This window comes from Thamnophis sirtalis, unplaced genomic scaffold (genome assembly GCF_051295495.1).
Source record: "Thamnophis sirtalis isolate CommonGarterSnake01/CBP01778 unplaced genomic scaffold, rThaSir2_p1.2 scaffold_1, whole genome shotgun sequence".
Classification (NCBI taxonomy): domain Eukaryota; kingdom Metazoa; phylum Chordata; class Lepidosauria; order Squamata; family Natricidae; genus Thamnophis; species Thamnophis sirtalis.
In genome coordinates, this window is record NW_028261381.1 from 175,160,534 (window position 1) to 175,183,655 (window position 23,122).

General features: G+C 46.6%; 1 protein-coding gene across 1 annotated transcript; it reads right to left on the reverse strand.

The window, feature by feature from the left end:
• Positions 1-371: 371 nt before the first annotated feature.
• Positions 372-21,339, reverse strand: LOC148049864 (uncharacterized). Its single transcript, XM_087703361.1, has 9 exons — positions 21,265-21,339; positions 17,003-17,235; positions 13,882-14,110; positions 12,944-13,137; positions 8,436-9,074; positions 8,274-8,339; positions 7,788-8,123; positions 6,970-7,269; positions 372-2,161 (listed from the first exon to the last, which is right to left on the reverse strand). The coding sequence occupies exons 1-9, from the start codon at positions 21,269-21,271 to the stop codon at positions 536-538; spliced, it is 3,630 nt and encodes a 1,209-aa protein (XP_087559487.1). The 5' UTR covers positions 21,272-21,339; the 3' UTR covers positions 372-535.
• Positions 21,340-23,122: the final 1,783 nt, after the last annotated feature.

A 23,122-nucleotide genomic window follows, 5' to 3' on the forward strand; every position in this document is an offset into this window, starting at 1 on the left:
TTATGACACAGACTGAGGGGAAGGAAGGAACAGGGGTAATGTTCATCTATAACTCAAATGAAGCTTTGATGTGACTGCAAAAAGGCCTTGCCTATGGTGCTCCTAATAAATGTATTGAAACGTCTCAATACTCATGAATCAATTAGGGCATTTTTAGGAAACCTGACATAAGGTCTTAACCCTTGGAAGGATTATTGCCCGGCTTTTCCTGTGTGGAAAAACCATGAATTCCCAGTAGGTTAAATAGAGAGGGTTTTTTTTTCTGGACAAGGGGTTCTGTTTCTTGGTTTTGCTAAGGCTGGATCAGGACAGGGAGTGACAAGTGGGGTGTGAGTTAGGAGCAGAAACACACAAGCACCGTTCAAGTGAGCTTCTGACTCAACATTTCGTTCTTTAGTGAATCATGCTGCGCGCCTGGCTTTATGGAGACGGATCGCCTGCGACCTTCTCCAGGGTGAGTCCATCGTCATTTGCAGCCCCCGCTAAGCACCCCTGTTTCCGAAGCATTCTTCCCTTCCCGCTTCCTTCCCTCTTTCTACTCGTCTTCCTCCTTCTTGCTAGAAGCATAGTTCTTGAGACTCTTCGGGAGGTAGGACTGCACGAGTTTGAAGATGCTCCACTCTTGACCTCCAGAGGTTGGGGATGCTTCTTCCTCTGCCTCCCTGCCAGGAATCATCTCCTCACACTCTTTGAGGTCGTAGGCCCGCTGGATTTTGAGGATGTCCACCTGGTCCCGCGCAGCAGAAGAAGAAGCCTCTTCCGCCTGCCTCCTGATAGCGGACCCGTCCTCACATTCTTTGGGTTCGTAGGCTTTCTGGGTGTCCAGGAGGTTCTTGGGTTTCTCGGGAGGTGGTGGCTGTTTCTCTTCTTCTGCGGTCAAAGGTCCCTTGGGGACCTCATTGTTGTTGTTGTTCTCATTGATCTTGACTTTTAGAATGTTGTCCAAGCTTGTAAGCAACCCGCTCTCCATAGTAGATGGGACTTCCAGTGTCGAAATTGAGTCTACGGATGGCATTTCAGCCTGGATACGTGATGGAACTTCTTGCAATTGGGCACCTGATGGAACTACGTCCACTTGGACAGCTGGTGGGACTGCTCCCACGTGGACAGCAGGTGAGATGACTTCTTCCTTCTGCACAGGAGGTGGGAACGCTACCTTCTTCATGGAAGGTGCTTTCTCAATAGAAATTTGGAGCACCTCCATTTCCTCTTTCTCCTCCTTACTGGGTAGTCTGTCTTCAAAACACTCTTGAGGGTCATAATCCTGCAGGAGTTTCAAGATGTTCTCCCTGCTCTGTGGAAAGAATTCTCTTTGGTCAGAATCGGGGATTTCTATTTCGTCGAACGTGTCTTCGCAACCTTTGGGTTCGTAATCCCGGAGGAGCTTTAAGATGTCCTCCCTGCTGGGCGTGACTTCTTCCTCTTCCTGGGCAGGGACTTCTTCCTCTTGCTTCTGGAAAGAAGCCGAGATGTGCTTCTTCAGTGCTTGGATGGAGGGGATTTTTGGCACATAGGTCTCCAGCATTTTCATGATGCCCCAATTTTTGGATTCTTCCTTGCTAGCAGATGGCACTTCCTCTTCATCGCAGCTAGGAGTAACGTCCTCCTTACAACCTTGAGGGTCGTATGCCTCTTGGATTTTGATGATGTCCTCCGATTCTCTGAAACTAAAAGATGGGACCTCCTCAGACTCCTCCTTCTTCTTCACGAAAAGGGTGTCATCGTAGCACTCTCCGGGGTCGTACACTTTCTGGATTTTCAAGATGTTACTCTCGGTATCCCTCATGTCAAATGGGGGGAGCCCTTCTTCGGCTTCGTCCTTACTCTCCGCCCCATCTTTCTTGGTCACGATGGGAGGGAAGTAGTCCTTCAACCAAAGCAGGGCCTTGGGGCTTTGCAAGGCAAATTCCATGAGTTCGTCCATCGAGCCTTGGGCTTCGGCCATGATGGCAAAGCTCTTGTTCAAGAGGCCGGTGGACAAGTCGCTGAAACAGTGGGCGGAAGCAAAGGTGGAGTGGAGCTCGCTCATATCATGGCAGGTTTGGTACAGCTTGTTTTGGAGATTGGAGGGAAGATCTTTCAAGTTGGTCAAGAGGCTCTCATAGGTGTTCTTCAAGTTGCTGGTCAGGCTCCGGGACATTTCTAGAGTTTTGGCTTCTATCTGTTGGAAACAAAAGACATTCCTTCAGATGTATAATCCTTCTCACCTGCTCGTCAAGTAGCTAGCATCCCTGGCCAGAAATTAAACCAACTGAAACCCAATTCTGACCTATTTCCAATCAGGGATAACCTCCTCCTCACTAAATTAGCAAGTGATTAGCGCGAGAATCAAGGAATATGGATAGAAGAGAATATCTGTGGCTCGGGGTTGAACTGTGGGGTCCTTGGTGCTTTCTGAGCTTGGTGGTTTTCTTGCAGACGTTTCATGACCCAACTAGGGAACGTCATCAGGGCTAAAAGGGAGTGGTGTTTGTGAAGAGGAGGAGCAGGAACTGGAGGAGGATGACGACAACTATGGGGTCCTTGGTGCTCTCTGAGGATGGTGGTTTCCTTGCAGACATTTCACGACCCAACTAGGGAATGTCATCAGGGCTAAAAGGGAGTGGGGTTTGTGGAGAGGAGGAGGAAAAGGACTGTGGGGTTCTGGGTAGCCTCTGAATGTGGTGGTTTTCTTGCCAACATCTCACGACCCAACTAGAGGACATAATCAGGGCTAAAGAGGAAGGGGGTTTGTGGGGAGGGGGAGGAGAACGGTGGAGTTCTTGATGGTTTCTGAACTTGGTTGTTTTCTTGCAGGTGTTTCGAGACCTAACTAGGGTACATCATCAGTGCTAGTAGGGAGTGGGGTTGTGGAGAGGAGGAGGAGGAGGAGGAGGACAACAGCTATGGAGTCCTTGGTGCTCTCTGCGCATCGTTATTTTCTTGTAGAGGTCTCATGACCCATTACATTATCACTGCTTGATTGGACGATTGTTTACTTCTTGAATGTTGATCTAGTGTTAAACTTGGTATTAATTATCAAAGAACTACCAACTTAGACAAACAAGCTAACAGTGAACAGCAGCCTGGTCAGGGGACCACCAAGAACACTCCCACCCACATTGACAAGGCAAGCCATTAGTATATACCATGTTTCCCCAAAAATAAGACAGGGTCTTATTTTCTTTTGACCCCCGAAATAAGTGCTTGGCCTTATTTTCGGGGAGGTCTTATTATTTTTGAGGGGCAGGAGGCAGCGAGCGTGGTCGCCTCATGGCTGCTGCTGTGTTGCAATATTTTCAGTGGAGGGCTTATTATCCGGGGAGGTCTTATTTTCAGGGAAACAGGGTAAAACGAGAGCAAACCTCACTCCCATCTACCACTGATGATGTTACCTATTTGGATCATGAAACGTCTGCAACAAAACCAGCAAGCTCAGAGAGCACCAAGGAATCCACGAATCAAGCGGTCTTCATCCTAACAAAATCAGAAATGAACAGGATGTCAAACACAGGACGCTGAGTTAGGCTCCCAGGGGGTCACGATTTTGGTAAGCCGAAGCAAGGAGGCTTCAGAATGCTTTGCATAAAATTTCAGAAGATCCTTAAGTTGAACTTTGGAGAAGCTCGATTAGCAGAGATCTTCCATAACAGGGAGTGGAGAGGCACAACGAGTTGCTTTCTGCACTTTCCCGCTACGGCTAAAGTCTTCTGATTGTACCGTGTTTTCCTGAAAATAAGACCGGGTCTTATATTAAAGTTTGCTCCAAAAGACGTATTAGGGCTTATTTCTGGTTAGGTCTTTTTTTTGGAGAAATACGGTACTAAATGCGTCCATCTGGCTGGTGATCTAAACTGGGGCTTATTATTGGGATATGGCTTGATGTATTTTTCGGAGTATAAGACACACCTTTTTCCCTCAAAAAAGAGGGTGAAAATCTGGGGGCATCTTATACGATGAATACAGCATTTTTGGCCTACTGAAACCCCGCTCCCTTTGCAAAAACGGTCGTGCAGAGGGTTTGGGAGGCTTGCAAAGTGCTCCTGGGGGCTGGGGAGGGCAAAAAAGCAAAAAACAGGCCATTTCCCCCCACCCCAGCCCCCAGGAATACAAACCTCCCAAAGCTCTGCATGCCCCCCCCTTTTTTTGCAAAAAATGAGGTGTGCAGAGTGCAAAAGCTTTTTTTTTTTTTTAAATTCACCTCTTCAAAATCATGGTGTGTCTTAACCTCACGTGCGTCTTATAGTCCGAAAAATACAGTATATTACAAGCACTGTGAACAATCATGCTAGGGTTTATTTTCCAGTTGGGTCTTATTTTCGGGGAAACACGGTATTTTTATGGGTTTTTTCCCCCCCAAATTTGTGATTTGTGGTGATTTAACCTCATAAAAATATGAAACCTCATCAAAGACATAAAATCAGAGTAAAAACATCAAGCGTGAAATATACTTTTCTGGGCGGACAAAGCTTGAGGGCAGAGCATTCCAGATTTTCAGTTTCTAGCTATATTTTTTGGGTGTATGTGTGTTTGTGTGTTTAAATATTAACCTTTTTTTCTGTGAAGGAACAGCTCTTTCTCCCATACAGGTAGTCCTCGACTTATAACCAACTCATTTAGGGGCTGTTTAAAGTTAAAACCACACCGGAAAAAGGGACTTGCAGCCAATCCTCGCACTTACAACCCCACTTGGACATCCCCGCGGTCGTGCGATCAAAATGCGGGCGCTTGGCAACCATGTGCTTGTGACGGTTGCCACATCCTGCGGTCATGTGATCTCCATTTTCAACTGTCCCGGGGCACTTCCAACAAGCCAAAGCAGTGGGCAAATCCAGATTCACTTAATGACCCCAAGGTTCACTTAACAATGGCAGGGGTTTGATTAGCAGCCGCGGCAAACAAGATTGCAAAACAGCTTGCCAGCTCACTTAATAAGCACCTTAGGTAGGAATGGATAGCCCAGTTTCGATGGTGGTCATAAGTCGAGAACTATCTGTGTCTCCTTTTAAGACTTGGCCCCCTCGGAATGTGTTAGCATCCCAGAATCCTGTTTGGGAATTTTAGGGATTTGGAGGCCTTTAAATTCAAGGAGGATATTTTATTTCCCAGCCAAGAGGGGGATGGATTATCACCTTGAAAAGGGGGGAGAAATCAGTTAAGTTGGGAAGATCGAAGCAAGTGAGGAAGAAACTCAAGGCTGCTCGATCTTGATTTTCTTTGGTTTAAGAATAATGGAAAGAAATTGTCAGGCTCCTGAGAATCTGTTGTTATAGCTTATGATAACAGAGTTTCAGTAGCTCAGTGCTTCTCCAACCAGTTCCCAGAATTCCCTTGCCAGCCTTGGGATACCCGTAGGAATACGGCAGTGCATCCACAACCTCTGAAGGCAAGCCGTTCCCCTGAGCAGAACAGATAAACAGAGCTGGAAGGGACCTTGTAGATCATCTAGTCCAACCCCCTGCCCAAGCAGGAGACTCTACACCAGTGGTCTCCAACCTTGGCAACTTTAAGACTTGTGGACTTCAACTCCCAGAGTTCCTCAGCCAGCAAAGCTGGCTGAGGAACTCTGGGAGTTGAAGTCCACAAGTCTTAAAAGTTGCGAAGGTTGGAGACCACTGCTCTACACCATTCCTGACCGATGGCAATCCAGTCTCTTCTTGAAAGCCTCCAGGGATGAAACTCCCACAACTTCTGAAGGCAACGTCTGCTCCATTGATTAATTGTTCTCACGATTTCAATTTCCAGGTTCAATCTCTCTCCTTGATCAGTTTCCATCCATTGTTCCTCGCCTGGCCTTCAGGTGCTTTGGAAGATAGCTTGACCTCCTCCTCTCTGTGGCAGCTCCTCAAATATTGGAAGGATGCTATCGTGTCTTCTCTGGTCCTTCTCTTCACTAGACTTGCCGTGCGCAGTTCCTGCAACCGTTCTTCATATAGCTCCTATGTTGTCTCTTGACCTGGCTTACCCCTTGGAGAGGTTTTAGATCGCTCCAGTCATAAAACTGACCCTCAGCAAGGTTAGGTGATCCAAAGCACCAGAAGGCAAGACAAGAAACAATGGATGGAAACTAATCAAGGAGAAAAGCAACCTGGGATTAAAGAGAAACTTCCTAACAGCGAGGACAATTAACCAGAGGAACAGCTTGCCTCCAGAAGTTGTGGGTGCTCCATCACTGGAGGTGTTTAAGAAGAGCTTGTGGACAGTCATTTGTCTGAAATGGCATAGGGTCCCCTCCTTGAGCAGGGGGTTGGACTAGTAGACCTTCAGAGCCCCTTCCAGCTCTATCCTCATTCTGATTCTTGAAAGAGGACAGCAATTGACAGCATACTACAAACACCATGTGTCTGCACATTCCTCATCAGGAAACTGGGTAGCCCTCTCCCCACAGCACGGACAGAGGAGTAGAGCAAAAGTATCGAAGCATCTCGAGCCTAACAAAACTAGAAGTGAATTGGCACGCTGAAGGAAGCATCCAATTGCCAACACTTTCCCCTTTGGGTTTCCCTTTCAACAAATCTCGTTAAAGAAGAATCTGGCTTTTTACTTGTAAGTGGCAGCTAAAGGAAGAGCGAAACGAATCCGCCTTTGCTAATTTGCTGTTTCACAAATATTCTAGATTGCAATTGCCATCCGCTCCAAAACCATCCGCGTGATAATAGGGGTTCTATTCTGATCGGGTTCCAGATTAGGAAAACCGAAGTCTAGGACTGGCTGGGGGAATTCTGGGAGTTGAAGTCCGCAGAGCTTAAGGTGTCCAAGGTTGAGAAAGGGGTAGCCACTGCCCCCACTGCAATGTGGGGGGGGGGGAGAAGGTTTATTGAAAAGGGATACTTCAGTATGAGTTGCTGTTCTGCATCTTGTGTTCCAAGATTTGAAGTCCAGTCATGCAGAGTCCAGTTTGTGAGGTAGGGTGACTTCAACATATTGACCGCCGAGACACAGATAATGTTAAAGACTTGGGGAGGGGAGCAGGGGGCAAGGAAAACTTACTGCAGAAGCGACATCTTCTTCACTTCTAGCCATCCTTAACAACAGATCGTCTTCTTCGCAACCAGGAGCTGTTAGTGTTATAAGAGCCACGTCTCTGTGGACTTCCTCCTGGGGCAGAGGGGTCAATGGGGGCCTGGTGACTTCTGGTGGAGGGGTTGGTGGCTTCTTGGGTTCCACTTCTGGTGGAGGGGTTGGTGGCTTCTCGGGCTCCACTTCTGGTGGAGGGGTTGGTGGCTTCTCGGGCTCCACTTCTGGTGGAGGGCTTGGAACTGGTGGCACCTCTTCTGGAGGACTTGGTACCTGTGAGATGTAAAACCTCTCAGGTGAAAAATCAGGAGGCCATGAACAACAAAAAGAGCTTTTTATTATTATTATAATTAAGTCTTTTGCAAAAGGGTTCCCTCTGTTCTATTTCTAGAAACAGGAGAGAGCAAAGTATGGGTCTGGATACATAGTTTAAATACATTTCCAGCAAAGAAGAAAAGGAACCCCAACACCCCTTATTCTCATTGGCTAACTAATGTTAGATAAGTTTTTGGCTATTCCACAGCAGTTTCCCGAACAAGAAATCCCCCAAGGATTTCTTGCCACATTTCTTCATAACAATCCTATCAATCCTAGCATGCTTTCCTGCCAATGTTAGCCTGACCTGAACCTGGAATGTACTAACCAATTTATAACTATGTTTTTTTACCCAGAAAGTTTCTTATACAACTCCTTATCTTAACGTGTCACAGAGGGCTAGGTGATACACAGTTTTAAATATGGAGTTTCTATGGCACTTTTCTTTACAGGAATAATTTTACTTCTCTCAGTACCTCTAGCTCAATCTCAGCGGGAAGAGTTGGTGGTATCTCTGGCTCTATCTCTGCTGGAGGTCTTGGTAAAACTTCTGGCTCCACCTCTTCTGGAGGACCTGGTACCTCTAGCTCAAGCTCTGTTGGAGGACTTGGTGGGACTTCGGGCTCAACCTCTTCTGGAGATCTTAGTACCTCTGGCTCAACCTCTTCTGGAGGAATTGGTGGCAATTCTGGCTCAACCTCTTCTGGGGGTGGGACTTCTGGCTCAACCTCTTCTGGAGGTGGAACCTCTGGCTCAACTTCTTCTGGAGGTGGAACCTCTGGCTCAACTTCTTCTGGAGGTGGAACCTCTGGCTCAAGCTCTTCTGGAGGTGGGACTTCTGCCTCAAGCTCTTCTGGAGGTGGGACTTCTGCCTCAAGCTCTTCTGGAGGTGGGACTTCTGCCTCAAGCTCTTCTGGAGGTGGGACTTCTGCCTCAACTTCTGCTGGAGGACTTGGTGGGACTTCTGGTTCAACCTCTTCTGGAGGTGGGACTTCTGGCTCAACCTCTTCTGGAGGTGGTACCTCTGGCTCAACCTGTTCCGCAGTACTTGGTGTTACCTCTAGCTCAATCTCTTCTGGAGGACCTGGTGGGACTTCTGGCTCAACCTCTTCTGGAGGTGGGACCTCTAGCTCAACCTCTTCTGGAGGTGGTACCTCTGGCTCAACCTCTTCTGGAGGTGGGACTTCTGCCTCAACCTCTTCTGGAGGTGGTACCTCTGGCTCAACTTCTGCTGGAGGACTTGGTGGTACCTCTGGCTCAACCTGTTCCGCAGTACTTGGTGTTACCTCTAGCTTAATCTCTTCTGGAGGACCTGGTGGGACTTCTGGCTCAACTTCTTCTGGAGGTGGGACTTCTGGCTCAACCTCTGCGGCAAGGCTTGGTGGCACCTCCAGCTGAATTTCTGGCACCTTTTCAGAGCTGGCGTACGGAGGCCGCACATACTCGATCTCCTCCATGTACTGAATCTCCGTGGAAAACACTGGGGCCATCTCCGCGCTCTCACCCTCATCAAGAGATTCTTGCTTTTCTTCAACCTTGCTGCTTATGGATATACAGACCCCCACGTCTTCGTTTGCGCTGCTCTGGGCACGTTGCAGACCGCTTTCACCAATACTGGAGTCGAGGGAGAGAGTTTCGGTTTTCATGCCCATGGATTGCTGCTGGAAGGAATGCTGCCTCTGACACCATTGGATGCTGATTTCGGTCAGCTTCTCAAAGCTTTTCTGGTAGTCCATAGCGTCCACGCGTTGGACCTGTCCAATCTGGGGAAGATCCCACCAAGCAAACGGGGAGAGGAAGAAGAAAAGATGAAGTCACTGGTTGGGGGGTAAACATGTACAGATGGGGTCCTTGGTGCTCCATCTGACCTGGGCTGTTTGCTTGCAGACGTTTCGATACCAAACTAGGTAACACCATCAGTGCAAGGGTTGAAAAAAAAATGTTTGACACTAACCCCGGAGGATACAGAAGCCCGTACCTCCTATGCTAATTATTAGGGCTATTACTGAATCTGGATTAGAGATTGCCAGAAGGCTAATGAGTTGGGCGGCTATAGGAACTGAATACAGGCCAGTCCTCGACTTACGACTACAACCGAGCCCGAAATTTCTATCATTAAGTGACACATTTGTTCGGTGAATTTTGCTCCCTTTTGCAAACTTTCTTGCCACAGTTTTGTTAAGTGGATCACTGCCGTGACCCGACAAAAGCGCGCACGACAAAAGCGCGCCGACAAAACCGCGGTGCTAAAACCGTGACGTCATCACCGCGACATCATCACCACGGCGACAGAAGGGCGCTTTACAACAGCGCGGCTACAGAAAGTCAATTTAAGTTAAGGTAAGGGTTAGGGTTAGGGTTAGGGTTAGGGTTAGGGTTAGGGTTAGGGTTAGGGTTAGGGTTAGGTTTAGGGTTAGGGTTAGGTTTAGGGTTAGGTTTAGGGTTAGGTTAGTTTTAGGGTTAGGTTTAGGGTTAGGTTTAGGGTTAGGTTAGGTTTAGGGTTAGGTTTAGGGTTAGGTTAGGTTTAGGGTTAGGTTTAGGGTTAGTGTTATGTTTAGGGTTAGGTTTAGGGTTAGGTTTAGGGTTAGGTTTAGAGTTAGCTTTTGAATGCTAATAAAAGCATTTTGCTGAGCGCTTTGGACGGCGCGGATTTGCCCTCCGCGGTTATGTCGCCGTGCTAGGGTCGCCTTTTTCCTTAGCGCTTTGGACGGCGCGGATTTGCCCTCCGCAGTTATGTCGGCGCAGAAAAGGGCTTTGCGGTTTTGTCGGTGAACTGATCACTGCAATTGTTAAGTTAAGTAATATGGTTGTTAAGTGAATCTGGCTTCCCCATTGACTTTGGCTTGTCAGAAGGTCGCAAAAGTGACCCCAAGGATACTGCAACTGTCATAAATGTGAGGCAGTTGCTAAGCGTCTGAATTTTGATCACATGACTGTGGGGAGACCACAAAGTTTGATAAGTGTAAAAAAAATGGTGATACAGTAGGTAACTTTTTTCAGTGCCGTTGTAACTCTGAACGGTAGCTAAACAAACTGTTGTAAGTCAAGGACTGCCTATAAATAAATTAACCAGAGGCTATAAGTTGGTGGAGTTTCTGGATCTTTTACTGTAATTCCAAAATATTGCTTAACTCTTCTGGGTGATTGACTGGAATCCTGCAGGATGGATCTGCCAGCAGAGCTGGCAGCAGACTCAGACAGTGAGGAGGGTTGGGGAGGAACCTGGGCCAGTCCTGGAGTCTGGGGAAGGCTCTGACGAGGGCTCTGCGTCGGAGGCAGAGAAGGGGGCCAGGGCCCTCTGACAGTTATCATCTGCCTTCGGAGTCAGACATCAGTGAGGCAGAAGAACAGGTGGAGCCCGTTCCTAGTGTGCGCATGCGCAGAGCTGCCAGAAGGCAAGAACAATTAAGAAAACAGGGTTGACTTGGGAGTAAGACTTGGAGATGATTGGCCCCTCCCATAAGACATAGAAGAGGAGCGAAGGGGACGTGAGCTTTTGCAGGAAGCAATTAGTTCAGCTGGTTGCTTCAAGCTTTGAAAAGTTCTGTTTGACTCACTGCTGAGTTTGGCCTTGTTCTGCCTTTGGCAATTAGGCCTCTGGCAACATTTCAAGGGAGATAAGGTGGGTGTTTATCAACATTCCCTTGAGAGACTGCGGCAACTCGAGCAGACATCTGTCGGAATCTTCACAGTCTGTGAAGCCTTGTGGACTGTTAATGACCATAATTTGCAGTCGTATACATAAATAAAAGAGTGGTTTGGGGACTAAGAGCCGAGGTGGCGCAGTGGTTAAATGCAGCACTGCAGGGTACTTCAGCTGACTGCAGTTCTGCAGTTCGGCTGTTCAAATCTCACTGGCTCAGGGTTGACTCAGCCTTCCATCCTTCCGAGGTGGGTAAAATGAGGACCCGGATTGGTGTTGGGGGCAATATGCTGACTCTGTAAACTGCTTAGAGAGGGCTGAAAGTCTAACTGCTATTGGTATTGCTATTTATGCTTTGCCTAGGTCAGAACTCATTTCTTTAGCAAGGCGAGAGAGGGGAGGAAAAATGATCTCAGGTAGTCCTCGACTTATGACCGTTCACTTAGCGGCCGTTTGAAATTACGATACACCTTACAGGGGGGAACATCACCAAGATCTGAAATTCTGCTGCTTGACCTCCCCACGATCATGCGACTTTAAACACTCAGGAACTGAGGCATATTATGGGTATTTGCAGCATCTCGTGACTACATTTTATGACATTTTTGGTGAAAACCAGCCTTTTTACTTCCAGTTTTCAGCAAAAACATCCCTTAGCAAATCTCCATGAAAAATGTAATTAATATTGAATCGAGACCCAATTTATGATGGTCCCCTTTAATTTTAAACATATGTTTTGATTTTTTAATTTTTTTTAAAAAAGAATTAAAAAATTAAAATGTTTAAACTTAGAATATTTCAACTTTCATTTTTTTAAAAATTACGTGTGTTAATTTTTTTGAATTTTAAAAAGTTTAAATGTTTAAAATCATTTTACAAACTGTTTTTTCAATTAAAAAGTTTTTAAATGTAAAATGTTAAAAAATTTACCTTTTAAATGTTAAAACTTTTGAACATTAAAAACCTAAACATTTAAAACATTTGCACTTTAAAATTTTTCAAAACAAAAAATGTCGATTGAAAGTTTTGAAAAGTTTATTTTTAAAAATGCTTTACAAATTTGTTTTTTGAGATTAAAAAAGTTCTTTAAATTTAAAAATAGTTTTAAGTTTAAAAGATAAAACTTTTAAAATTTAAAGTTTAAATTTAAAGATTTTAAAATCTTTAAACATCAAAAAATTTTTTTAAAAACTTAAAAAAACTTTGTAAAACATTTTCAAATTTTTTAAAAACACACCTACCCTATAAGGTGACAATGGCAAATGGAAAAGGGAGGCTGATCTTACCAAATCAATGGTTTATTGAATTTAAAAAAGTTTAACTTAAAAACTTTTACAAATTACTTTTTAATGAAAAAATAACATTTTTAAATTTTCAAACTCACAATGTTAAGATTTTTGAACATTAAAAACCTAAACGTTTCAAATTTAAATTATTTGAACTTTAAAATTTTTCAAAATTAAAAATGCCAATTGTTTAAATTTTTAAAAGTTTAAAAATGTTTTACAAGTTTCATTTTTTAAATTAAAAAAGTTCTTTAAATTTAAAAAAATAGTTTAAAAGAGAAAACTTTTTAAATTAAAAAAAAACACCGAACATTTAAAAACCTTTAAACATTTAAAACTTATTTTTCGAAACTTGAAAAAAAACATTTGTAAAAGTTTTACAACTTGTAAAAACATTTTCAAAACTTATAAATTACACATCCACCCTGGAAGGTGACAGTGGCAAAGGGTTTGTTGTATTTTAAAAAGTTTAACTGAAAAACTTCTACCAATTATTTTCTTAAGTTAAAAAATAACATTTTTTTGAAATTAAATATTTTTTAAAATTTCAAACATTAAATTTTTTTAACATTAAAACTTTTTTTAAAAAAGACTTTAAAAAATTGCAAAAGTTTGACGATTTGCAAAACATTTTCAAAATTTTTAGGAACACGCCTATCCCGGAAGACGACAGTGCCAAATGGAAAAGGGAGGCGGAGCTTACCAAATCAATGGTTTGTTGAAGCTGGGCCAGATTTTCTTCGGTGCTCTTCCGGGCTAGCCTCAGCTTGCTCAGGGCCATCATGTAGGCGCGTTGGCGAAGTTTGCCTGAAAGGTTGCTGATCCGCGCGAAGCATACTTGCATCTCGTGGTCAGTGCTAGAATCTTCCAGTTCCTGTACGGCTTTCTTCAGGTTTTCTGAGCAGGCAAGCACAAGAAAACAGTTGTCAAGCTTCCAAGTAACACACCTGACTCCGAGTCAGGTAGATTCCTCAAAGAAGTCCTTTATTGGACATATCATATTGGCACAGGCCGGTGAAAACCGACTGAAGTTTCCTGCAGTTTTCACCTAATTAAAAGTAATTTTTCCCCCTTTCCCAAACAATGTCACATGGTCCCATAAAGCTGCCGTCTGGTTGCTTGGTAATGTAACTCCTCCTTTCTCTCTCTCCATGTGGGAATGTCCTTGGTTCTCAAGAGAAAGTCTTTTGTTTTGTCTACAAACCCCAGCTATCTCTATTCCCCTTCCCTTCTGTTCCTCGGCTCCAGTGTGGCAACACTCAAGCCTCAAAATGGCCTCGGTTGGGCCAGCTTCAGGGTTGACAACAACTTCATTTTATTGCTAGTCTTACAACATACAGCCATTTGTTTAGTGACAAAGTTACGGCACTGAAAAAGGGAACTTCTGACCTTTTTTCACACTTACGACCCTTGCAGCACCCCCATGATCCTGTGATTTACATTCGGACGCTTGGCAACTGGTTCATATTTATGACGGCCGCAGGTAGCGGAGTGTGTGTGCACGAACTGAATGCACGGCCCCGTGAGCAGCATACCAGTAGCGACGGGGAGAGGAACCCACCCCACTGGTTGTAACTTTGAACGGTCACTGAACAAATGATTGTAAGTCGAGAACTGCCTGTATGATGTTTCGTTACCTACCTATTTCCTCCTCTGTAAGCGGCAAGTAATGATCCATAAGCTGCTCCGATTTGTCCAGCAGCCGATCGACCGTCCGCACAAAAAGTTGGCATATTTGACAAGTCAGAAGGCGGTGAGGCTCGTTGGTATCTTCGGACCACGGAACCTCCAGGTTCTGCAGTCCATCTGCATATTTGCTAGCTTCGGCCTCCGCTTCGGCCAAGATGTTGGCAGTGGTTGGTCCCAGGACCTTTTGCAAGAACACAGAAAACACAATTAACAGAATAATAATGGGAGTTGGAAGGGACCTTGGAGGTCCTCTAGTCCAACCTCCTGTACAAGCAGGGGACTCTATACCTGTGATGGCAAACTTATTGCATGCGTGTCAGAAGTGGAACGCAAAGCCATCTCTCCTGGCATACGGAGCCGTCAGGTTCTTCCGGGTTCCGGCCAGTGGTGGGTTGCAGGCGGTATGCCCTGGTATGGGCGTACCGGTACCTATGGGGAGCACCAGGTACCGTTCCGGTAAGGTGCTCCAGAGGACCCCCCCCCCAGCCCACTGTCCTTACTAGTATTTGATCTGTTCGGAGCTTCTGCACACATACACAGAGCGTACGGCACCAGTGCGACGCTCCACCGAGCAGCTGGAGCGTCGCGGAGGCATCGCAGGCAGTAAGTATGCATGCACATGTTGCATGAGTGTGCGCACGTGCTGTGTGCCTTCATGTAGTGGACGCCCGGCCCCATTGCACCGTACTGGATGCAGCGGGATCAGGAACCCACCACTGGTTCCGGCGCTCCAGCCAGCTTGTCTTCACGCACGCTGGAGGGCCAGAAACTGAGACAACAGCCCCCCAGTGTACATGCGCCAGGAAGATGATCTTCTGGTGTGCACATGTGCATTGGCCACCTGGTCTTGTGGTTTCTGGCACGTACGCATGCACAAAGAACAGCCTATTTGCCCAAAGACATGGAGATGGGATCCCGGCGGTCACTTCCTAGGAGAACAGAGCTGCTAGCCAGGACAGATGAGCTGAGGGTTCCCTCCCTCCCCACCCGAGCGGGCATCTTGCACGGCCCCAGCCCTCCAGCCCACGGCAACACACGTCCACGGTCCGGAGTGCCTGGCTGGCTTGGGCACCCCAGAAGAGCAGCAGTAACACCAACGCTACTTGTTCTCAGTGACGAGCCAGAGGGGAGGCGGCGGTTCTCCTCCAGAATCCCAGCTGCAAGCAGCAGGATGACAACCGCTGTGCAGCCCCGCAACCCCAGGAGAACAGCAGGGGCAGCGCTACTTTTTCTCAGTGGCCGCCCTCCCCATCCTTGCCCACCACCGAGAACAAGCAGCGCTGCTCCTGCTGCTCTCCTGGGGCTCTGCAGTGGTTCTCCCCCTGCCGCTTGTGGCTGGGATTCTAGAGGAGAAACCCCCCCCTTGCCAGCCACCGGGAACAAGCAGCGCTACCACAGGAGTGGAGTCCGTGCCGGAGGAACGTCTGTCTGCAATTGGTTGCAGTCACCTCACCCTGCCTGATCCCCCCACCCCAGCCGACCCACCACCGCCACCTTAGCCATTAAAGCTGTTTGGATGACTTTAGGCCAATCACCAAGAGATAGTGAGTTCTAGCTCCATCTTGGCAGGGGTGGGTTTCTCGCCCCGTTCCAACCGGTTCGGGGCTGGCGGCGTCCTCGTGCACGCATGCGGTGCGCGCGTGCACGCACACAGCGCACGCATGCGTACTAGCGTCTGTGCGATGCTCCAGCTGCTCCTGGAGGATCGCGCGGGCGCTGTATGCGTCCTGCGCATGCGTGGAAGCGCAGAACTCGTCAAAACCGGGTAAGGAGCGCGGGTGCGTGGGTGGGCCCTTCGCCGTTCCCAGACGTTACTTACTTCCGGGTTCACCAACCAACCGGTTCGCAGGGACCGCCGCGAACCGGTTGAAACCCACCCCTGCATCTTGGGCATGAAAGCCAGCTGGGTGATTTTGAGCCAACCACCAGGAGACAGTGAGTTCTAGTCCCACCTTAGGCATGAACGCTGAACTGAATGACTTTGGGTCAATTACCAGGAGACAGGGAATTCTAGTCCCAGTTTAGGCATGAAAGCTGGCTGGCTGACTTTTTGGGCCAAGGAGAACTCACCAGGAGGCTGGGAGTTCTAGTCCTGCCTTAGGCTTGAAAGCCAACTGAATGATTTCAGACTGATCGCCATGAGATGGTGAGTTCGAGTCCTACTTTAGGCATAGAAGCTGGCTGGGACACTTTGGGCCAAATACTAGGAGGCATGGAGTTCTAGTCCCACTTTGGCATAGAAGCCAACTGAATGACTTCGGGCCAATCTCAGCCCAACCCACCTCACAGGAATTGTTGTTGTGGGGGGAAAGGAGTTAAGTACGTTGGATACATTCACAGCCTTGAGTCATTTGTAAAAAATAACTGGCTAATAACCGGGCGTTGCCTGGGTATTGATTTATAGGGAGAAAATGTCCAGACCAAACGTAATTTCTGATGTTGGATTTTCCCCCTTACCAGAGGGAGCCCCCTTGTGGAGTACTGTGAAGCCGTTACCATGGCAACTCTACTGCGCTGTACAGTAGAAGCCATTTTTACGGCAGCACAGTAGAAGTCATTTTACGGCAGTACAGTAGAAGCCATTTTACGGCAGCACAGCAGAAGCCATTTTTACGGCAGTACAGTAGAAGCCATTTTTACGGCAGTACAGTAGAAGCCATTTTTACGGCAGTACAGTAGAAGCCATTTTAAGGCACAACAGGCTGTATCTTAACAGAACACACACACCGAGGGATGTTAGGGGTGTCTTACCCCCACAGTATTTTTTTCCAGAGGGGTAAGTCATCTGTGTACCAAGTCTGGTTGAAATTGCTCGAGGCATTCCAGAGTTATGCTGGAACATACACACACACACACAAACACACACAAACACACACAAACACACACACACACAAACAGCCATTATTTAGATGTAGATGTAGATGTAGATGTAGATGTAGATGTAGGCAAGATACAAATAAATATATCAATCAAACGACCTGCAAACGAGTGGTGAGAAACGTCTCCCCACCACCCATCAACCCAACAAGCTGATCTTTGGTCTTGCAGGTGAAAAGAGGTGGAGCCCACCCACCTTTTCGATGGAGAACGCCGAGTCCTCAATCAGACTGCAAGGAAAGAAGGAATCGAGCGAGGGAGGGGGCGGAGAAGAGACGGACTCCACCGACAGCTCGACATCCGTCTCCAACAGGTACGGCTGGCTGGAGACATCCGGAGTGATGGTGATGTCCGGCGAAGGTGTTCGGGAAATCTCCCAATCCACCTTCAGCTCTTCGTCTGGGCTGCTCACGATGTCCAAAGAGAGAGCTGCAGAGAAAACTCGCTTGAGTCCAAAGCCCATCATCCTGATCTTGACACCCTTGGACATGGGATATCCCCATGGCAGGTCCAGCTTCTACCATTCAGAGCTGGGCTGTCTCTTCGGCGGGAGACCCCCATCAAGGTGGACAATATTACAGGTGGTCCTCAGCTCGTTTAGTCACCAAAATGGAAAAAATGTGACTTAGGACTAGTCCTCGTACTTATGACCACCACAGCTTCAACACAGTTATGAGGTCAAAATCTGGGTGCTTGGCAACCAGCATGTATTTAATGGTGGTTGCAACATGCTGGGGTCATGTCTTCACTATTAGTGTCCTTCCCCGTTACCTTCGGCCAAGTAGATAATGGAGAGAATCAGATTCGCTCAATGACCGTGGGATTCACTTAACAACTGCAGTGATTCACTGAACAACCATGGCAGAAAAGGTCGCTAAATCATGTACGGGTCACTGAATTGACGTATTTGGCAAAGGGAATTCTACTCCCCACGGTAGCAATAGCAATAGAGTGCGGTGGCCTACAGGTGGAGCTCTTGCCTCACAACGAGGAGGCTGTGAGTTTGATCCTAGGTAGGGGCAACTATTTCTCTCTCTGCACACACTGATAATATATCTAATGAACAAAGTTCCGCATTGGCAACAGGAAAGGCATCTGGCCAGGAAACATTCAGCTTGATTCTGTTGCCCAGACTCCACCCCGCAAGGGGTTATGGGGTCGTTAAATGATGATTACAGTAGCCATAGCAATAGCACTTAGACATACATACTGCTTCAGCCCTCTCTAAGCAGTTTTACAGAGTCAGCCTCTTGCCCCCCAACAATCTGGGTCCTCATTTTACCGACCTCGGAAGGACGGAAGGCTGAGTCCACCTTGAGCCTGGTGGGATTCGCCTGCCAAATTGCAGGCAGCCAGCAGTCAGCAAAAGGAGCCTGCAGTACTGCCCTCTAACCACTGCCCCCCCCAAGGCTCATAAGTCAAAGACTACCTGTAAGAAATAAGGAGGATGGGATGGAAATGGCATCTCCGGCGGTCCTGTTGAACCCCCTCCCCTCAAACTCCTTCCCTAGGAGCAGAGTCTCAACCTTAAAATCTTGAAGAGATGGGGGACTTCAATTCCCAGGATTCCCTGCGAATCATGGTCGATTGAGGCAGGGGTCGGTTGCTGCTGGCATTACTGCCAGTTCGCGACTCGTGAGCAATGTGCGCGCATGTGCCAGACACAAGCGTTAGGCGCACGTGCCCTGTTCAATGAAAATTGTTCTGCGCAGATGCGCAGAACAATTTACAACGAACTGTGCACACGCAGTCACTAAAATCCAAAATGGCGGCGGCCAGGCGGCAGTGAGGGAACCGGTTCAGGGGCACGGCAGGCCTGGGTCGCTGTTGGTTCTGCAACCCACACCTGAATCCCACTACCGGTAGGGCCGAACCAGGCCGAACCGGGCCGAATCACGCTGAACCAGCAGCAACTCACCTCTGGTATGAGGGGGAGTACCTATAAGTGATACGGATTGAGTCTTCCCGTTGCAGCCAGCAGATGGCGCTTTCTTTCCAATAAGACTTCAGGGCTTGTTTAAGCCCCTTGCCGTCAATCAAAGCCCCCAGACACCACCTGACCTCCCCATGCAACGAATATCCTGGCGCTCTGAAAGCAGTCCTTGAATTACGACCACAACCGAGGACCAAAATGGAAGTTGCTAAGTAAAGCATTTTCTTAAGCGAGGTCGTCCCATTTGACAACTTTCCTTGCCACAGCCGTTAAGTGAATCGTTGCACTGATTAACTTAGTAACCTGGTTGTTAAGCGGATCTGAGTTCCTCATTGACTTTGCTGGTCAGAAGGCCGCGAAAGTGGATCGCGTGACACACACACCCTCCCCGGGACGCTGCAACCGTCGTAAATATGAAACACTTGCTCAGGGTCTGAATTTTGAGCACGTGACCACGGGAACGTTGCAACGGTCGTAAGTGAGAACAACGGTCGTTAGGTCCCTTTTTTCAGGGCCGTCGTCACTTTGAATGGTGACTGGATGAATTCTTGTAACCCGAGGACTACCTGCCTTCCAGAGGAGGTATTCAGCCAGTTCGGACTGGTTCAGGCAAACCGGTAGCGGAAATTTTGAGTAGCAATAGCAATAGCAGTTAGACTTATATACCGCTTCATAGGGCGTTCAGCCCTCTCTAAGCGGTTCACAGAGTCAGCATATCGCCCCCACACAATCTGGGTCCTCATTTCACCCACCTCGGAAGGATGGAAGGCTGAGTCAACCTTGAGCCGGTGAGATTAGAACCGCTGAACTGCAGATAACAGTCAGCTGAAGTGGCCTGCACCCTAACCACTGCGCCACCTCGGCTCTATATTAGAGTAGTTTAGAGAACTGGCAAATATCACCTCTGGTTGACACACACACACACACCCGCCCCATCATTCCTGTCTTATATTCCCTTGTTTTTTAGCTCAGCTGATTCGCGTGGAATAGCGGATTGCTGCGCCTCAGCTGGGCTAAAACACGGCTCAGTTCACCAGCACTGATACCGTGGGTGGTCTATGGGTGCTGCGCATGAACGAAGCACTCTCTCATAGAACCGGTAGGAAAATACACTATATTGCCAAAAGTATTCGCTCACCCATCCAAATAACCAGAATCAGGTGTTCCAATCACTTCCATGGCCACAGGTGTATAAAATCAAGTACCTAGGCATGCAGCCTGTTTTTACAAACATTTGTGAAAGAGTGGGTCGCTCCCAGGAGCTCAGTGAATTATTTATTTATTTATTTATTTATTTATTTATTTATTTATTTATTTATTTATTTACTTATTTACTTATTTACTTATTTACTTATTTACTTATTTACTTATTTACTTATTTACTTATTTACTTATTTACTTATTTACTTATTTACTTATTTACTTATTTACTTATTTACTTATTTACTTATTTACTTATTTACTTATTTACTTATTTACTTATTTATTTAGTAGATTTATAGGCCGCCCAATCCCGGAGGACTCCGTGCGGCTTACAAAGCTAAAAGAAGAGTAATTAATAAAAATAAAGGGAAACAATTTTAAAACATCACACATGCACTCAATCTGATGGGGGGCTGGACCTCAACAATGAGGTCAACAGCCCCAGGCCTGCCGGAATAGCCAGGTTTTAATAGCTTTTCGGAAGGCCATGAGAGTGGGCAAGGTCTGGATCTCTGGGGGTAGCTCATTCCAAAGGGTCGGAGCAGCCACAGAAAAGGCCCTCCTCCGGGGAGCCGCCAGCCGACATTGTCTGGCTGACGGCATCTGAAAGAGGCCCACCCTGTGGGATCTCACCGGCTGTTGGGGAGGTATGTGGCAGGAGGCGGTCTCGCAGATATCCTGGTCCTAAGCCATGTAGGGCTTTAAAAGTAATGACCAGCACCTTGAATTGCGTCCGGAGACCAATAGGAAGCCAGTGCAGCTCGCGGAGGATAGGTGTAACATGGGTGTATCTTGGTACACCCAATATCACTCTAGTGTGATCTGAATTCTAGTGTGGAACTGTGATAGGATGCCACCTGTGCAACAAATCCAGTGGTGAGATTTCCTTGCTCCTAAATATTCCACAGTCAACTGTCAGCTGTATATATAAGAACGTGGAAGTGTTTGGGAACGACAGCAACTCAACCACGAAGTGGTAGGCCGCGTAAACCCGTCCAACATCATGTGTGTGACCTCACAAATGCGCTTCTGGAAGAATGGCCAAAGATTCCCACAAACACACTCCTGAACCTTGTGGACAGCCTTCCCAGAAGAGTTGAAGCTGTTAAAGCTGCAAAGGGTGGACCGACGTCACATTGAACCCTATGGATTAGGAATGGGAGGTCACTTACTGAACTTACTGTAATTCATATGCGAGGAAAGGCAGGTGAGCGAATACTTTTGGCAATGGAGTGTATTTGGAATCCCACCACTGCCGTGCCTTCCCAAATCTTAGGGTCTAGCAGTCTCCCTTGTTTTATCCCCAGAATCCTCTTACTCACACTCCATTTGCTCCCGTTCCAGCTGATCGATGATGTAATTCAAATCCTGCAAAGATTGATTGTCGTCTGATATGCTCTGCGCGTCCCTGTCTACAGACTGGACAAAGATTGAATGACAAATTAGAAAGCAGATTTGAATTCCAAGCCAGATTTTTTCTTCAATCAGGTTTCTCTCTCTTTCCTAAGGTGTGCTAGCTAACCAGTCAATACCAATATCAACAAACCGGTCGCGACAAATATGGGTTTGTTTTAATGAGAGGTTTTTCTGATTGAGCCCATTCAGGCCAGGATTTCCACCAAAGAGTATGCGAAAGGCAAACAAACCACAATCGGGGGTAGCATTTAAAAAAAACAAACCAGTTTCTGGTCTGGTTTTTGACTTTCCAGTTGAATCACAACCTTGAGATATATGTTTTTTTCTGGCCAACACAGTTCTAGGCTGCATTAACAGAGATAGAATCAAAATGACAATTAGAACAATTAACCAATGGAACAATTTGCCTCCAGAAGTTGAGAATTCTCCAACACTGGAAGTTTTTAAGAAGGTGTTGGATAAACATTTGTCTGAAATGGTGTAGGGTTTCTGTTCTGACCTCCCGTCTGTATGGTGAGTCACGCCGACACAAGATTACTGCTAGATAATTTATTCACAGTAAATTAACACACCGACAAGACTTTGGCAGCAACCCAGACTTCCACAGATAAGAAATACACACCAGAGCTTCTCCAGCTTTAGTATAATAGTTGAGTCCTGCAAACAGCCTCCTCCCAAAGCCTCTTCTTATATACTCTCTTGGGAGGAGCCTAATCATAACCACCTGGCCCCAATTATCTTCTATATCTCCATAGTTTCTGTTGGCGCTTATCTGCCCGTCTTTGCCTGGTGTTCGGGACCAACTCCCTTTGCTCCTCCCCACTGCTCCAGTGCCTGACGTCAGGGACAAACTCCCTTTGACTTTCACCACTGCTCCATGACTCAAGCGCCTCCTGGTGGCCAACCAGCCTCTCTGGTCCCTGCTCGGAGTCTGAACCCTGTCCAGGGTCCTCCACATCTTCCAGAGCTGACTCATAGGGTCCCTCGCTATTGGAGTATGTTTGCAGCTCCAATGGCTCATGCTGGGCCACAACAGGTTTCCTACCTAAGCAGGGGGTTGGACTAGAAGACCTCCAAAGTCCCTTCCAACTCTGCTATTGTATTGTATTGTATTGTATTGTATTGTATTGTATTGTATTGTATTGTATTGTATTGTATTGTATTGTATTGTATTGTATTGTATGCTATGCTATGCTATGCTATGCTATTCTATTCTATTCTATTCTATTCTATTCTATTCTTTATTCTCTATTCTATTCTATAATATAACTAAAAACTAAGGAGCAGCTTAGTTTTTTTTTAGTGAAGTTATAAACTGGTTTCCAACATAATGAGTCAAATGCCTTTTCTTATCAAGCAAAACAGGCCATTTGCTTTTCTTTCACTGTACATTGCTTAGGTTTAAAATTAGTTCCACACATTGTTCTTTAACTAATACTTCCCTATGGTGTAGGAGGAACAATTTAGAAAATGGTATGTGACATTACTCATGACCAGTTCACACTTTAATGACAGTAGTGGTCATCCTCAATGTCTGACTGTTTGTTTAACAACAGTTCAAAGTTACAACACTGGGAAAATTGGTTTATGACTCGTCCTTGAAGCTACAATTATCGCCCCACCCAGCCAGATTCCTAACAACCATGGTGATTTTATATATATTTAGTATCTCAGGGGCTGCCACAAAGAAGAGGGGGTCATTTTATTCTCTAAAGCACCAGAGGGCAGGGCAAGAAGCAACGGATGGAAACTAATCAAGGACAG